Raw genomic sequence first — 19,210 nt, forward strand, 5'->3', positions numbered from 1 at the left:
TAGAAAACCGGTTCCAGAAAAGTTTGTATGTTTTTCCGTAGATACAGCTTTTGAAATTTTGAGAGGCTCGGTCCTTTATAGGCTGCTGGAACAAGATTTCCAAAATTTAAAAGATGACTTAGGCCATTAAAGTGTGCTTAGTGGGGCATTGAAAAAAGGCTCTCATGGACGTATCCTCTCTAGTGGAGACGTATACGATAACTGGACGAAGTTCGCCCAACCACTTCCTTAACAGAATCGAGCCAAGCAAGATTACTGTCATAGTAATACAAAGGATGCGGCTAGCTATGAAATTGTAAGGTTAGATTAGAAAGCAGGATGGGACCTATATCCACGGTACTGTAGCCAAAAGAGATTTATTTACCTTTGGATCTAGTAGATGAAACCTCCCCTACTAAAGAGGTTGAGGACTTTTCCTACTAATTCTTCCTCTTGCTGACACAATCTGTACAATGGTTCCGAGCTAATAAGCCCGCACCTTGTACAGATGCTTCTTGAACCTACCATGTCCCGTAAATAGACCTGTGATTAGAGTAATCTGATTTCTACTCAGCACAGAGTCACTTTGGCTTTTTGTTTACAGCCTTGCTGTGCTTAAACCTCAGGATACACCATCCAGTTCTTTTCATGCTCTCTCTAGATCCAGTCTCACTTAGCCGCAAACGAAACCGTTATATATATATAATCTCCATACAATGAACATTACAGAATATCAAGTATAATCATGCAACTACGTTTAAACGAAATCGTTAGATCCGCCTTCGAGCAAAACCTCAAAATAAAAAAAATCAATAAGCGTCCCTCACATCCATCAACAGTAAATAATGACTTCATAGAGAGAGAGAGAGATGATGTCAGTTTAGACACGGTGTAGTACGTCTATGTTGGAGGGTGAATCGCCCCAAGCGATTGGGGGAAATGTCCACTCATCCACAGAAATAAAATTACATATTATTGGATATGTACTTGGTAGCAGAGGCGAAAATCTTGGCTGAGAAAACTGCTGATTTATCGTAGTGGGATTGTAACACTGCTTCTTTATTTAGGTCGACTTCAGAGATATATATATTTGTTATATTTCCAACTTGGATTGAAAATATGTCGGTATAAATGAAACAAAAAAGAATTTGGCAAAACACTTATTCCCATAAATATTTAGTATTTTACAAATGCAAAACAGCCCTGCAAGGAGTAAATAAGCAATTAAAGAGACCTGTGGCAAGTCAACACCTAAAATGTACGATTTTTTACTGATTTCCACTGCAGATATATTTGATGAACCTGTTGAGGGATTATTTAAGGAAGAGACAAAGGTTGGATCGCAGGCAGGAATGATTTACGTATTTTCAATACAATCATTTAAGATGAGATGTTACTAAGACCTTGATGAGAAGGTAACTTGAAATAATAATGTACTGCTCTGTCAGAGATAATATGAATATTTGTGCAATTTGGCAAATACTTTTGGGTACAATAGGTCTGGCTGACTACGTTCTGGGCAAAGTAAACTCAGGCAAACACGACTATTATTTCTTCTACTCTCTGTGACTCCAAAATGACTGTGTGAACAACAAACTCCTCCTTTAAAAAGTGGTCATTAGGCCGATGTTGCTCCACGCTTGCTCCACCTGGAGCCTGGCTTGTAGTAGCAACATTAAGAGACTCCAGGACAACACAGAACTAATTTCACAGACTCTCCTCGACGCACTAGAATTGACTCACTCCACGAGTCTGCATCCATTATTCCCGTACACTCCTATATCCAAAATCGTCTGCTCAAACTCCTTTCCATCCTAGACTGTCATCCTAATCCACTCCTGCCGCGGCATATCCTCCTACGATCCATCTCCAAGCAGTTTAATAGTTCCCGTCACCTTTTTCCAATTAAGACCCGGTAACTCCTAGTTTCCTCTCTTATATTCCCCCATTTCGACTATGGTTGTTTAGTGTATGGCGGTCTTTCTGGTGATATTGAAGCTAAGCTTAAGCGCCTCATGAACTGCTTCATAAGATTTATTTTCAGCATTTCCAGTGACTCTCGCATTTCGCACTGCTACGATGAGTTGAAGTGGCTTTTTCCTGTCTATCGCCGCCAATATTTTTTGGCTTCTTTCCTTTTTCAAGTCATCCAGTCTCAAAGGCCTTCCTATATTTTTCAACTCCTTAAGTTTAAATCCTCCATCCATTCCCGTAACACTAGATCTCGCTCATCTGATCTTTATATTCCCTCTCACCGTACCTCATCCTTTGACAAGTCCTTCCTAATACGTGCTACCTCTCTCTGGAACTCCTTGCCTTCATCTGTCCGCCATGCTCCTACCCTATCCATCTTTAAATCCCGTCTATTCAGTTATCTCCTTTCTATTCAGCTTCCTCCGAAATTCTAATTGTTTTAATTTATTTCCTTAATTTCTGCTGTTTTATTATTTTATTTTTACTTTCATTTTCACTTATTATATTTTCACTTTTGTAAATACTTATTTATTTATTTAATTTCTGTATAATCACAGGCCAAACTGTTAAGGACTCTATTTGTTCCTGTATTTATTCTTAGGGGACAATTGTCCCAGAATAATAAATTTCTTTTCTATTTCTATTTCTATCTATTTCCTTTTTCCCTGCATTCTGTATCCTTCACATCTTAACCTTTCTACTAGCACTTGTTATGAAGGTTACAATGTTTTGCATATTGATACTTCATTTATTTACTTTTTGTACAAAATATTATATCAAAGATTTATTCGATTCTAGGTCTGGCTGACCAAGTGAATATAAATGGGTATTAGCAATGTATTGTAAATCCGGATTTGGTTTGTCGGCGAAGTAATCAAGTTGCTTTAGATCTTACCTCTTGAGTCGAATTTAATGTTTTCGATTGAAGCCCATTAATTGCCTGATGACTCTCAATCTAGCGCCTGACTTGGCCTTAAAAAGGCAGTCCCACTACAGAACTTTTTCGCGCGTTGGGCTGATAACTCGCTCAAGGAAAGTTAACTTTTCTGGAAAAGCCAAGTAAGAAGTTTCTAATTATTATTCCTAAGTTTTCCAACCAAATTTCACAATTTCTTTTATTCTAACTCAAAAATTATTAATCTTAAATTCAAATGTTCTTGTAGATAGACTAGTACCATCCGAAAAATGACTGGAAAAACGTAGACTAAGCAAACACAAACATAGCTTGTCACTTTTATCACAAAACTCCATATCCTCTTTGTTTTAAGGGCGAGGATACAGTTTAACCTTTTCAATCTGACCTAAGAAGGTTTAAATCTTGTACAGCCTTTTAGAGACGGATAACAGACATTTACACCCATCTTAGAAAGCGCGATGTTATCTTTTTTGCTTTGCATTACTTATTCTGTAATTTTTACAGAATAGCATTTCCTATCTAAAATTAAAAGATCATCTTCTTATCCTGCTTACTTTATCCTCATTAATTCTGTTTGGATTACAAATAAAACATTTTCAATCAACATCTGTAACAGTTTGCTTCATATTAATGATTTTGAAAATAATAAGGCTACTTTTTTAAAATTAAATCTAAACTTTGGTTCAAAACGAAATCTTTACTTTATTAAAAATAGTATTATAAAGAATAATAATTTTTCAAATTAGAAACATTCCAAACAAAAATATAATAAAATATAGTAAATTAATGTTTTAAACTAACTGAATTATTTTTTTATCCAAAAAGTATTTTATTAAGCAAAATTTGCAATTAAAATATAGTAATTAATGCAAAAACTCCATAAAGTAATGCACATGGAAATGCAATTAACGGTTGCTGATGATCCATTGTTAGTGCAGTGACGAATAGTTTTGATGAAGAGAGACTGCACCAGAATATGGCCATTCCTGAAAGTGCATTGCCGGCAATCCCTCTGTAAAAACAAAAACAATTAATTATAATAAATTTGTTTTACACGTTGAAAACATTAATGGTTTGAAATAGAATTAATTCTAGAGAGTCTGACAGTTTTTAATAATGTGCCCTAAAATACTATATTTTCCTCTAAAATACAAATACATGGCAACTTTCGAATTAATAAACTTCATTCAGTTCACATTCATTTCACGAGCAGTTAGGGATTCGATATCACTCCAGATTTTAGTAATTACAATATAAAATAATTCTGAGATTTTTCCATCCCAGTGTGGTTCTGGAATTTGTCACCACATCCCAGTGTGGTTCTGGGATTTTTCACATACCAGTATGCAATGTTACCTAGTTATTATTATAAGTTTTGTTTCTCAGTACAAAAATTTAGCCAAAATATGAGATTTAGTACACCTTGTTTGTTTCTGGTTTTAGTCAAATAAGTATGGTGTCCAACATTAAGGAAAACAATTTGTGTCTGGGCGCCAGTTGAAGTCCATAAAATTCTTTAACGATTGGAAGGTGATAGGAAAAAAGAAGTGTATATTTTAATGCGGGGGAATCTGATGAAGTATCAGGAATTGAAAGTGAAAGAATTATCTGAAATTGGTATAAGGAATAAGGCTAACAGATATACGTAAGTCTTGTTCTTATAATTTATCTCTTTATAGAATAAGTTACAACAGATGGACAGTTGTTGGGATATAGATATATCCCTTTCGGGTCTACCTAATCTCAAAACCTGATAGGTACAGAATCAAAACAATTATGATCAAGTAGCTTTATGTATTTTATAAGAGATGAAATTGTGAAGGCAAAAACCATATATTGGAAAGATAAACTGCGCAAAAGAGGAATAAAATTGACGTAGTACAACCAAGGCTCAAACAGAATATGGCCACAGACAGTTAGCTTTAAACCGGTCAATTATTTGCAAAATGTTGTCGTGTAAACGTACAATGGTTGGGGCATTACGAAAGAATAAAGCTGAAATCTCTTCACTCAATTTTTAGGCAAACAAAGAATTGGGGACGCCTTTATTTACTTTCGATCCTAACAAAAAGTACGTTTCATATTCTCCTAAATGGAATAAAATGCTACTTCTTCTATATAATGTGCCTTATAGTAATCTAAAATAATATAAACTATTCTCTTAAAGTTCAAATTATTATGGATTTTTAATTTACTGATACACTTTAGCAAAACTTGGTCATTCGTTCACTATAAATCGAAAAACTTATTGTTATTGCTCGATTCTTCTCTCGAAGTTGGATAACCAAAGTTTAAGCTTCAGGTTGAGAACTGATTGGGAAGTCAGTTGCTTTCCCACTAGAAAACATTTTAATGCCAAACGAAATGGAAATAAAAGTGAAAAGTTTCTGGTGGCTTAGCCAAGGAAGGCGGCGAGGTGTTGTAAATGAAACTTAACATCCAATTGTAGCTCCTACTATTAAAAATCTAATATATTTTGATAAAATGGGAAAAAATTTAAAAATAGGTTTATTTCTGAAATTGGATAATGCAATAGTTAGAACTCAAACTCGATTGGTCTTTGTTTCTAAGAAGATGAAGAACTGGCACTGGTTTTTTTACCAATCGGAGAATTACCAAAGATATAGTTGGGTTTGAAAAGTGTGTGGGCTGGACACTAGAGATAAAGTTAGTAAAGGACCAAGTTTTAGGTTGTTGAGAGGCAGGACTAGTAGAAATGGCTGACAGGAAGGCCTGATTATGGAGGCGAAGGAGTGAAATGAGAATAATGACTGAAGAGGCGCGAAGGAGATTTATTTAGCGAAGGTGTTAACAGATGTCGGTACAGTTAAGTTTAATGAGAGAAAGACCACGGAGCTTTACCGAACCATCTCTTAGTTGATGGTGCTACGCTTCAACAGCCATACGCTACAAAGCACTGTGAGAAGTCTGGAACATTGAACACACTCTGTGCAAGTGAATGGTGAGCCGCGGGCAACTCCTTCTCCAACTAACTGGCCCTCATTTCTAGCCGCCTCCACGCAAGTTGTATTGTCACTATTGTTACAACTTATGCTACAATTGAATGTAACCTTCTCATTGCTAGGCCACTCTACCTCATCACCACCGCCATACTTAACTGAGTACAACGTCCACCCCATCCTTGTATCTATTGCTACGGTTCTGGAATCCTTAATGAGAGAATAGGATTTGTGGTCAAAAGTACCTGCCCAAGATAGGACTTATTTGCCTCTACCCATTAATACCTGTTTCAAAATCCCTCATTTAACCCATTTCGCTGAATTTAAACGCCCACAGTAATTGTTATTTAATATTAAACATAAATAATGGAAAAAAGGCTCCATACCACATCTCTATTCACAATTTGTAAAAACCCTCATGAGGGCTCGCTGGTGAATTTTGTTCACGATCCTGCCAATTTCTTTGTTTCCTTTGAGGGAAGATTATCAAATGCTTTACCAGCTATTGTTATATTTCCACGTATACTTTTAAATCTGGTAGGTATAATACTTCAATATTTTGGGCATTAAATTCGATACTGCGTCCATTCATGTGATTTTTTTTTCTAATTAATCACTTAATGTAAAGTCCACTCTGCTATTTATACATTTTTTTTATTCTATTTCACATCCTTTTATTGAAATTTACACCTGTATCTACAGGACACAATAAGCAAATGCGATAAGTGTATAAATAGCGTGGCAGACGTGAATGACGGTCATCCAGTGATGGCCGCCATTATTCATCCAGTTGGTCACGGGGCCTCAGCCGTCTTCGAGGATTGGAGGGTAGCGTAGTTGAAGATAAGTTTGCAGCTAAAGGATTGGGAAGAAGTGAGAGTTTTTGATGAAAATTTTTATATCGTATTTTGGCAAGTTCGGAGATGAGTGGAATTTGGAGATCTGTATGTATTGTGTGGTTGCTAACATAGAATGGAGCATCTACTATGCGGCGGAGTTTAAAGGTTTAAAATAAAATATTACACGAACTTTATAATGCTGAAAATCAACAAAATATTGATTTATAGAAACGAAATCTGAATCAGTGCTTTAATTTTTCAGAAGGACGAAGAAGAAAGAGTTCACTAACTAGATCGCAATATCGATTCGGAAGAAGAAGGAGTTCCTGTTTGCAAAATGTTTGATAATGGAGATCAAAATAAAGATGATTTATTGAAGTATTAAATAGTTTTTTTAAACCTACTTTTAATTGCGTTTCGAAGCGGAGTTTTTAATTTGCTACAAACAATATACCTAATAATGTTATGATTCTTGTACTTTAAAAAGTTAATGAATTATATGGATGCATTTAAATAATTAGTAACGAAGAAATTAGAAGAGTAACCAAGAACCAACTAAGATCTTACAGTAACTCAAGAAATCAGTTCACCTAGAAAAATGTTTCAAATAATACCGATTGCGCTCATTGAGATGACATACTGAAATTAAAACAAACGGAACCGTTTCAGAGAAAACTGTTAAAAACATAAATATGTAATTACATCAGAATACATAAAAATAAGTAAGTAACCTAACTCAAATCCATGGTCCTTCTCTGGGATCCCCCAGACAAAAATTCCGCCCTTTGCCACAGCAAACCAAGAAAACTGTTATTGAAAACGGAATTGTCGGGCGTGCAGATTTGATTGCTTTATTGCAATGTTCATCTGAACCAGTTGATGTACCTCAGCAATAGACCTACATGAAGGGCAAGAAGACATCTAATCAACAGACAAAGTTTATTTTCAAAAATGAACTATTTCTGGCAAATTGAGTGTAAAATCGGCCCAGACAAGGAGATGATGTTAAGCATACAGGGCACTCTTTCTTATTTTCATAGGTCATTAATTGAATCACGCAGGATTCATGCAATATATTTGATTTACCCGACAGAAAAACATGTAAAAATGAATTAGAGAAGATAAATCTTCAAGAATTGGTGCAAGTTTGCTGAACGGGAATTGGTTCAACTTAATTCGAAATTATTTATTCAGATATGGGGAAATCGCTGTAAAAAAAAAAGCGCAAAATGAGTTATAATTTATTTATTTTATTTATTTTTTTCAAAATGCCGCCGCCTTGAATCGAAGACGTTAACAGAGGACTAAAACAATTTCAAGGTTGTTTCATCCTGTGAAGAGCCTTATAATTTGGGCTAAATTGTAAATTGGTGGGCTAGATGGGGAAACGAGGTTCACTTGGAAATGTAGTAAAGAAGTACGGTTAGATTTGCGCCAGTCTTTACAGGAATAGTAGAAGAGTTGTGCCGACTCCTAGGTCGGCTAAGGACGAGTAGAAAGAGTAACAAGGAAGGAGCGCAGGTTGTACGAAGGCCCACAGACCATTTGGTAAACGAAGCGGAAACAACTTGCCTTCCCCCATCAAGCCTCTTTTACCACCGGCGTCGCCTCTTTCTGGTGCTGCTAGCTTTATTCTGGTATGTAGGAGCCACTCCACCCTTACCACTCCTACCAAACTACCAGTGGCATCAACGGAATCCTTAATTCTCTCTCTGCCCTATCCATCTTGAGTTCGCCCACAGGCTTTTCTGATTCATAGACTTTTCTATCTATCAGCTGTTGGTATTGGATTGCAGGAAATATATAATTCTACTTCATAAAGACTTCAAATTTTTTACAAGGAAAAGACTGATTTTTCCAATTTTCCGTTTTAAATTTGAGTTCCTTTTTTAAGAAAAGACATCAGTGTTGCTTTTCTTAGATTTTCTGGACTTTACACTCAAACGACTTTCTTTTACTACCACTGTCTAAATTATTACTTCCGGCTATAGATTTTTGAATACTCGCGTATATAAACAAAATCTAAATTTTGAACTTCATGAAGCTACATCAACAGATTTGTCGTTAAACAACAAACGACTAATATAAAATACTTTTTACAACTTATCGGGAGTACAGAATTGAACTATAGGGTTCAACTGAAAATTTTACCTTTTATAGGCAATTTTATAGGCGTTTTCATAAGTGTTTAATAACTAATCTGAAATAATAAGAAGTAATAAAAAAATCATTCCACTCACAAAACGAATTCACATTATTAGAATTTGGGGGTACCAACAATAAACGGAAGCACAAAAGAAAGGTAAGTTACAAATTTTATAAGAGAGATAAAAAGAAGCAATGAATATTTATAGGGTATAAATTTCAAAGCAACCAGGAATAACAATTAGGAAGAGGAAACGTTAGAAACAGTTTTAACTGCGGGCCAAAAATTAATGACTCCGTAATTACTGGAATGATATAATGACTTAAGATAGTTTGAATTTATTTTCTACAATTTAAAATTAAATTACCTTCATTAATTAACAATTAAAACAATTTGTTAATGAATATTAGGTAATAATTTTGACTCCATATTTTATTCAGTTTAAATGAATAATTTACGAAATATCTAGAGTGGAACACTCCATATGACTTACACTTGTAAGTACTTAAATTGTATTTGTATTAAAATAAATATTAATTGTAGGGTTTAAGTTTGAATTACGGCTGACCTGGGATCTACTGAGCGCTTTGTCTTCTTCAATACTTCCGTTGTATCATTGCTTTAGTTAAATCCGTAATATCGGTCGACTGTTTACGCCGAAATTCGTAATTCTTAGACCTATACTTTGGCTTAGATCTGACCAAGATGTACGTACTGTCTAACTTCTTCAATACTTCGAAAATTTGTTTACTTTTTGTGGCTATTCTCGTTTTCATATCTTTGGTTGTTTAGTGTGGGTATCAGCCACAATATTGGCTGGACCAATCTAAAGGAATAATGGTTATACCATCAAATTTCGGTCGTATGTCTTTAGTAGCCAAAAATACTTGACGAATAACAACATTTAGGGTTTAGGGCTAAACTCAAAATCTCATTTCTCTCGCACACAAAGACTGCACTTTATACAGTATATAACCAGGATTTCTCAAAACAAGTATTTTAAATGAATATTCAATTTCCATATTTGAAATCGCTTACTAGAGAATAAGGGAAACTAAGAATTACAGACTAGTAAACGGATCAAGCTAAAAACTACAGATGAACTCTGGTAAAACACGAGAGTAAATCACAGTAAAAAAGTCACAAATAAACATTAAACTGAAAAAAAATGTTACAGAGTAAAAGAACAGGACAATCTTAGCCTTAAGTTCGGAACATTTCGAGGCTAACGCCTCAATTAACGCTAATTTTTTATGAATAGTGAGCTGAGCAAAAGGCTTATTGTAGTCTAATATATTAAAATGTTATTTCTGTTACGTCCAATATCAATATTTGTTTATACTTTGCAATGCAATGCCAGGATATTAACATCAAAACATCACTTTAATCAAAGAATTTTTGAGATTTTCACAAAAAATGGCTTCGCTCAATAGCTTGGTTGATTGAGTGACTGCGTTGATTGAGTGCGAATTGATTTATTCGTGATTAGAAATATTTATTGCGAAGTTTTAATAAAATATAATTAACCAGTTAGGCGCATTCGACGTGTACTCGTATACTCGTTGTGAAAAATATAAAATTGCCATTAACTACAAAAACTCGAAATTTTAATAAAATACAATAAGAATATTATTTGGTGGGATGTTTCCTTTACCTTACCAATAGAACTGCCAAGTATTTTATACGGAGGGGGATGGTGGAGTCAGCCAAATGATAAGTGGTTGATGACCATGTTTGGTCTCCGCATTAGAGACTGGGAATTAGGCACACAAATAGAAGCTCTCAACTCTTGGGCAATGCCGTTTTTACCTTAGATAGAGGTACAGACCTCAGTACGAGCATGATTTCATTTTGCACAGAATTTAAAGCTCTTGCGTCTCTAGTTAACTAGGAAATGCATAACGTAAAGCGGTACAAGATTTTGGAAGAGCACAGAATGCTCTGTAATCTCAAGCCCTAGCAATTGCAGAAAAAGTGCTTGCAGTGACTATTATGACGTTGTAAACTTTTGGTTGTTTTGCCCAGCGTTTGACGTATATACACATCATTGTCTGATTTTAATTCCGCATACTGTGGATTTTTTTTTTAAAAACTAAATTCCACGCTTAACTCGTTAAACGTAATTAGCGCTAAGTGTATTTGGATCCAGATCAAAACAACAGGATTCTGTGCAACGGAGTTTATTCAACCATAGCTCATAACTCACAACTCGTTTCTATAAACAATAAATATTTTTGTACTTATATGAATAATATATGCTGTCAAATTAACAATAAATATGACATTTACCACATTTGTCTGCTTCTCCGGATCCAAAACCCAAAACTAGATACCAAACTAACTACAAAACTGAATACTAATAATGTTCTTAACACATCAATCATATGATAGTTATTCTAAAATAGAACCCATATATTCGTACTTATTCTAAAATAGCAACCCATGTGTTGCGCACTAACACTAAGGAGGAAGTCATTAGAGGGTTCGCACCAGTTTTTATTGCCTATTTTCATTCCTAGTGATTTGGGGCTCCTTTGCCTTTGAGACTTATAACCAGTTATCTAGAAATAAAATATAATTAACCCCAAAACTTTCAATTATTACAGACTTCAAGGAGAACAGATAAACAGTCTATAACAATTTCAGTATGTAAAGGTGCTGTAGATTATACCTGGAAAGATACTCTAGACGAAGCGACATGACTATGGGTACAGCATATCTAGATCGCGGCCAAATTCCCAATGCGTACGCCAATTATATATGCATATTGAAATTCTACGAACGCACGTTTCACTACAATCTGGAATTTGAATCAATAGTGTTTGTGCCTTTATCCTCTTTGCAAATATTATGTTGTTGCAAGTTACGCATGAATTCACAATGAATCTAACTGAATGGTTCTTGGCTTCGATCGACGAAACTATAAGGTATATAATATACAGGGTGACCCAGTGAAAATGACCACATTTCTTTTTTGAATAACTGTGCTGGTAACACTGCTACAGAGACGAACGCGCGCTCTATGGTTAGTAGAGACCTGGGAGATTCCTGTTATCAAAATTTTAGTAATCATGGAACGTTACACTGCAAAAGAACGAGCATTTTGTGTAGAAGCATATTTTCGAGATAAATCGGTTGTGAAAGTTCATAGAGCGTTTCGTAAACAGTTCAAAGTTAAAAGTAATGAATCTGTTCCTACGCGAAAATCGATCCTCAGGTGGGTTGAAAACTTCCGTGAAAGTGGCAAGACGACTGATAAGATTCATCCAGGTGCCAAAAGAACAGTTCGTACACCGGAAAACATCGGAAAAGTTTGCCAAGCAATAAAAATTAGTCCACCTCGTTCCGCTCGCCGTCACGCAGCTTCTTTAAAGTTATCAAGGGAATCTGTGCGTCGAATTCTAACCTCAGACTTGAACCACCATCCATATAAGTTGATGATCACTCAAGAGTTGAAAGAAACTGATTACCGACAGAGATTACTTTTCGCCGAGAACATGTTAAAGAAATTGGACGATGGTGAGATTGATTTAAATAATCTTTTAATGAGCGATGAAGCTCATTTCGAACTCTCTGGATCGGTAAATAAACAAAACTTTCGGTACTGGGCAAGTGGTAATCCCCAATTCATTCCAGAAAAACCGTCACATAGCCAACGAGTTACAGTATGGGCCGGTGTAGCGTCGTGGGGAATTATCGGACCGTATTTTTTCGACGGAACCGTCAATGGAGAGAGGTACAGGGAGATGTTAAACTTGTTCCTCGTCCCCCAACTCCGCCGCAAACGTCGTTTGAATCGAACCTGGTTCCAGCAAGACGGGGCAACTTGTCACACCGCCGCTCTTACACTTGCGTTGTTGGAAGAAACGTTGGGAATTCGTTTATTGTCACGTTCTTCAGATTTCGCTTGGCCGCCTCGCTCGCCAGATTTGACGGTTCCAGATTTTTTTTTGTGGGGGTATTTGAAAAGTCGTGTTTATGAAACCAAGCCCCGTGATCTAGAGGATTTAAAATCGAGGATTAGAGCCGAATTCGCAAAAATTTCGGCTTCCATGCTGAAGAAAGTATTCAAAAACTTCGTTAAACGATTGGAAGAATGTAAAGCCCAGAACGGTCATCATTTGAAGGATGTAATATTCCACAAATAATCTCCCATGTTTCTACTTTTCAAAGATTTTTTTGTTACTTTTATATCTATAATACTTTTGTTGTTATTAAAGAAATAAATGTGGTCATTTTCACTGGGTCACCCAGTATGTATTGATTGATTCGCATTGGTTCTTTCTGAGCCTTAAATGGTATTTGAAGTGTTAGTAAAACGTAAAGTAAGGTATACTAGCTATTCGCCTACTTCCACGACAGTTAGTTAATAGCAATTCGTAAAGCCTGCCTACAAAAAAATAGGCGAAATGTTTAATGTTAGATTCATGAGAGATACAATAAGTGAAAGACTGGTCTGAACCTAAAAGTCTATGAATGTGAAACTACTTTCATTTCAAAATTATAACAAAAAAGAACACAGTTTCTGGCGTTGAATTATTTATTTCTTTATTTTTATTTTTAAATGAGCATCAGCAAATAAATAAATAAATTTGAATTTAATTTAAAATTTATTCGCAAAAAAACGTTCATAAATAAATCAAACCAGACTTTATACCCAGTGTGGACTGGATCTCTTCTTTCACTCTAGGTATCTAAATCACTTAGTTTTATGACTTCCTCTTTTATGGAGAAGTCGTAAATCTACAGGCCAACTCTAATTTCTTTATAAATTAACTTAAGAAATTGTTTTTACTTTCTCTAATACTAAAAAAGAAATAGGAGACGCTCTCTACACCGGAAATGTAAAAGACCCAATTTCATAGCACAAATAATTTATTAAAGGAAAAATATTGTCGGTTACTAGAGCAACAGCAATAATCTAAAAAAAATTTAGATTTATATTCAACATCCAAATACCATCCTCTCCACCTTTGGCTGACGATACGGCAATCTTATCTCCTCATTCCGATCCTCTTATCGCTACACGAACTCTACAAATCACACATCAACCACTTACAGGACTGGCTTTTCAAGTGGAGAATCAAAACTAACGTTACGAAGTCAAAGTTTATAGTATTTACTATCAGATGGAAAATCCTACCTCCCATCATCTTGAACCAAACTCCTATACCAACTGTGGACAAAGTACGCTACCTTGGACTGCACCTAGGCAAACGGTTGACATGGAATCCCCCATACTAGACTGAAAAGACAAGAAACTAACCAACGCTACAAACTTCTCGCCAGACTATTTGACAAACGATCGAAACTCAGCCTAAATTACCGAAGACACTTATTCCTGCTATTACTGCGACTTGTTTGGTCATACGGCATCGAAGTATGGTGATCAACAAAGCGTTCCAACTCACTACGCCTCCAGGCATTACAGTCAAAAATACTTCGAAAACTTCTTAACGCTCCGTTCTATTTATCTAACCTCACTATACATAATGACCTCAAAATCCCTTTCATTATACATCTTGCTAACACTCGTTTTCTCAAATTTCATTTCTCTACAGCATCTCATCCTAACCCTCTCATAGAACACCTATCTTCCTCCATATTACCAGGGTAATCCTCTAAGGAGATTGAAGAGAAGATGGCCTCGTGATCATCTCTTAACGTGAGAGCAAAGCACGTTACTGGAGTGGCACCACTGGGTGCCTTCTCCACTCATGATTTTCTTTTATTTCTTTTTTCTTTCACCATATTTGCTTGTTGCAACAACTGTTGCAGTGGTAAATTACAATAAAAGATTAAAAAAAAAAAAGATTTAGATTCTGATATTAGGCGGGTTATCTTCACCCAAACCTGCAGCCAAATGTCGTTTGTTGAGACTATTGGTCCAATAGTCTCAAACTTACTACAACGCAAGGTTGTATACTTCTTAGCCTTTCACAAACTCAAATGGATCTGGTTTAATTAGTTCTACCTAAGGAAAAGTCTAGCAAACTTAAAAAAAAAAGAAAAACATAAGGCCAGATTATGATGGATTAAGAGAGCAGTTAGCCTTTTCCGACTGAGCAGCAATGTAATATGTTATTTGCCCTCATCAGCAGAGGCCAGTGGCTAGGTCTTGTATGTTGTATGCTCCTAGGAACTAAGATGGCGGAAAGAAGCACTTGCTCATAGAAACTTTGGCTAGGTACTCACTACTGGAACAACCAATCATGACCGTCCCAAAGAGGTCTTTACATCCATGCACAAATTTTAGACGTACAAATCTCTGGTAGCAAGTAACCTAGCTTAAAAACAGTGCCACGAAAAACACGGAAACCAACGGAGAAGTTTGGCGAAACCAGTTCTTATGTCTCATTTTCCAAGAAGAGATTTTTTCCGTAGCATTTTTTCCGTGCTACGCACTCTTATAAAGGAAATGTACTCTGGTATTCTGCAGTGTTTTACTCGGAAAGACTAAGTCAGATTGTACTCGCCATCGAAATTAATCTGTCACGACAGTGCGGCGCTCTATTCACGCAATACTTTGCTTTTTCTATTGTTTTTATGTAGATATTATTATCGAAATTCAAATATTCGAACGGAAAACTTATTGACCATAAAATAACCGTCTACCTCTGCATTATGGGTTCAATATGTCCTCCTATATTCCTCCATACTTTCTGATATACCTTGCTAAAAGCAATAAAGCTAATTTCCTCGAATTAAAAGCGCGATGCAGCTTGCTTTGGCTACGTCTAATGCACCGTTCCTCATCAAGTCTAGAAATACATTCCATTCGTAGAATAATAAGCATCAACCAAAAATTCTAAATGAAAAATAAAATCTAAAGCAATGTTTTACTAAAAAAGAAATCCAGATTTTATATATATTTTTTTTTTTTTATGATTTAAGGCGCGTCAACATCTAAGGTTATTGGCGCCCGGAGCTTTTTCCAGTGCACTGCCGGCCTCCGGACAGTGTTCTCTCGTTACAGACAACACTGTCCATCACCGGACAGTGAGCTGTAAGAAGCTCCTAGGAAGAGAAAATCTAAGGGTCAGCAGCTGGATTCGAACCCGGGACTTCCGCGTGAGAGTCCAGTATGCTAACCTCATAGCTAATCCCTTCCCTATGTTATGTTATTATGTTATTATCAGGTAAACAAAATCTGCTTTTTGACTAATAATTCATAAAAATGCAAGCAAACAATAGCATAACGCCAAGCATAAACCAATACCTGCTATGTGCAAAAAGTATAACTTTGAGATATTCAATAAAAACGTTCTCCTGTACAATTTTATGTGAAGCAGATTTTCGAAAACTAATTTAAATTAAAGTATTGTTATTCGTTATTTGATTTGATTTTAAGGTAGTTAGAGTAATTTGTGAATACATATAATGGATTATATACTGTCAATTATTGGCACATAGCAGGTATTATTGGAAAAACATGTCTAATTTACATCAGTATTTTATTATTGTTGAATGAAAAACTGGCATTAATCAGATTAATACTTTAAACAATCATAAAATGGATGGTAGTCCAGGTCAATAAACGGTTTAACTCCCTGTAACTGATTGAACTTAGATCGAGTTATTTCCAATAGGCCGTCGTACAATGTTCAAAGGTTCAGGATACTCTCGAGAAAGACGCCTTCCTTGAGGAAGTATTATATAATTATGTGGACAGGCGAAGTTAGAAGCACATTTCCACTATTAGACCCTTTATAAAAATCTTCTGATATCATTCACAGTGGGATCACCCGTTTTTTAACCATCTCTGATAGACTGAAAATTGGTGGTTAGATGCTCTGTAATCTTATTTGATTTCGTTAGTTTTATTCTGACAATATAGTGGCTGATGCACAGAGCATATTTAGTGACCACAGTTCACCATATAATGCTTAGAGTCTCATTGCAGTCTTTTTATACGAAAATTTGGTTAGTAAACTAGTCATAATAGTCAAAATGTCGAAATCTCCAAAAAGTGCATATAGCAGTTATTGGTTTGACAACGACGGTAATCTGCCTTCAGAAAACTAGAATAAAATTTTATTTTAACCAAAAAAAGCTTGACACTTGTTTTATAATAATTTTTTTTTTAAAAAACCAGGTTATAATGTCAAAATTGACGACCATGCTAGATGGACAGGTATAAAGGGTTAGATATCTCCGCACTACTTTGTCCACCAATCCTGTGTGACCAAAAGGGTGGGGGGAGTAACGCTTAAATTGTCGTTAAACTCAAAGCTATAAATAAAACAGTTTGCAGAAAGAAAGAAAGTAAGAGAGAGCTAGTGCTGTGTAAGAGAGACCGTTGCATGATTTTAATCTCGGATGGGATTAATAAATCCACGTCGAGCCCGGTTAGTTAGGCTCTACGTCACAATGGGTTATTTTGCGCTTAAATGAGTTACACTGCAGCTCACAGGAAATTGCTTATTTGCTAGAATCAAATCCACCTTCCGTGTTAGTACGTGAAACATTCTTTTAGGGCTCTAAGTATGGCTGTTGCAGTTGCAATGAATAAATATGTACTTTTGCACAATTAATAAAGCTTCAACTCAGTAGCTACCTTGAATATTATTTACCTGTTCATTAATAAACAATGAATATAAACTAAGAATTAGGTATATTTATGAAGAAAGAAAATATAATTGCATTAATAAAAAACACCAAATAGGGAAATCATTTATTTGGTACTTATTTGTATGTAACTTTAGTTAGTAAATCTAAATTCCCGTTAATGTTATGTAGCCTCAGCGATGTTGATTAAGGAATAGGATTTGGTACTCATTAAACAAATTAATTTTAATAATTTGTGCACAAGCCGTAACTGGAATTAATATCCGAGTCACCCTGATTAGACGGACAAACATAATATTTCATAACACTAACTGGAATTCAAATTCGAGCAAATGCGGTAATAAATCAAATAAATCAAAAATGTGTTTTGTGCTGATAAAATAAGGCACATTCTTGTTAAAAAAAAAAAAGATGGCCTCTAATCAAAATGGTTTCCATCCCTTCTACAGTTAGGAGTGGTTTTTGTATTACCACTTTTACAGCACAATTTTAAGGCTAGTCAACATCTGAGGAGCCTGGAACTTTCATGATAACGCCATTTTGTCCAAAAGCTTATAATAGGGTCCCATGGTGACACCCTTTTGCCCAAAAGCTTATAATAGGGTCCCATGGTGACACCCTTTTGCCCAAAGGCTTATAATAGGGTCCCATGGTGACACCCTTTTGTCCAAAAGCTTATAATAGGGTCAGTAGAAGATATCATTTTTTGTTTTTTATTATTTCACTAGATAAACATTTCACTAGATCGTAATCTAAAATCCACTTTTCCTGACTCCTGGTGACACAAAATCGATATTTCCTTTGAAAAGATAATGATTTCGATTTTTTTTTTCTTACTGAAATATATGATTTCTTTTTTTACTCACCAATGAGCAAAATTATAAATGAATTACAACAAAGGGAGGGGATTAGCTATGCGGTTAGCCCAGGGGTCGGCAACCTATTTTAAGTTTAGAGCCATTTCTCCATAAATAGTTTTAATAAATCTTACCAAGAGCCGCAAGGATGATAGAGTAAAAAACTCTGTAGATCATTTGTATTCACAAATTATTATTTTACGATATTCAATAATTAAAATAATAATTTATATTTAAATAATTTAAATGTTTTATATATTTATTTTCACATATTGCCAAGTAAATAAACAAATAAATAATAACTTGACGAATGAAAAGGCGGCAGTCTTACAATATAAATCAAGTACTTTATTATGATATTGTATAATTCTATTCAATTTCGAACCTATCACATTTAAAATTATTTTTGAAAGAATATCTTTACTTCAATAAATGGAATTTTCATTCGTTTCAATAAAATTATGCAATATAATTTGGGCAGGCAGAAGAGACACACAATTTGAATAAAACAACCGCATGCGGCACGCGAGCCGCGGGTTGCCGACCCCTGGGTTAGCCTATTGCATTCCCACGCGGAGGTCCCGGGTTCGAATCCAGCTGTTGACCCTTAGATTTTCTCTTCCTAGGAGCTTCTTACAGCTCACTGACCGATAATGGTCAGTGTTATCTGTAACGAGAGAACAATGTCCGGATGCCAGTAGTGCACTGAAAAAAGCTCCAGGCGCTATTAACCTCAGATTATGACGCGCCTTAAATCATTAAAAAAAAGAAAAAGAATAACAACAAGCTATCCTTGGTAGAATTAAAATTTAAAAAGCTGTTTGCCGCTAAATGAAGGGTCTATTGCATTATGTTCAAGATGGTGGCCAAATTAAATGTAGCGAGAATAACCTCATTAAGGTGAGACCCAAAACTTTGTTAGATGCCAAAAGGAGTTAGTTGAGGCGCAATATACAAAAGGGTGCTCTGCT

At 35.4% G+C, this 19,210-nt stretch overlaps 1 protein-coding gene and 1 long non-coding RNA gene across 2 annotated transcripts in view; one reads left to right on the forward strand and one right to left on the reverse strand.

Moving 5' to 3' along the window:
• The first annotated feature begins 1,904 nt into the window (after nt 1-1,904).
• LOC141456785 (uncharacterized) lies at nt 1,905-7,085 on the forward strand. The gene is made up of 3 exons (XR_012459994.1): nt 1,905-3,012; nt 4,313-4,514; nt 6,931-7,085. It is a non-coding gene; the product is annotated as an uncharacterized lncRNA (long non-coding RNA).
• Yip1d1 (Yip1 domain-containing 1) overlaps nt 3,547-19,210 on the reverse strand; it is a 293,838-nt gene continuing 278,174 nt past the window's right edge. The window contains exon 4 of the mRNA XM_074133061.1: nt 3,547-3,881. Coding sequence (XP_073989162.1) covers nt 3,719-3,881 — 163 coding nt within the window. The 3' untranslated portion in view covers nt 3,547-3,718. The remainder of the gene's footprint in view (nt 3,882-19,210) is intronic.

Source organism: Rhodnius prolixus, unplaced genomic scaffold, assembly GCF_049639745.1.
Source record: "Rhodnius prolixus isolate KJV_2025 unplaced genomic scaffold, Rpr scaffold_10, whole genome shotgun sequence".
Taxonomy (NCBI): domain Eukaryota; kingdom Metazoa; phylum Arthropoda; class Insecta; order Hemiptera; family Reduviidae; genus Rhodnius; species Rhodnius prolixus.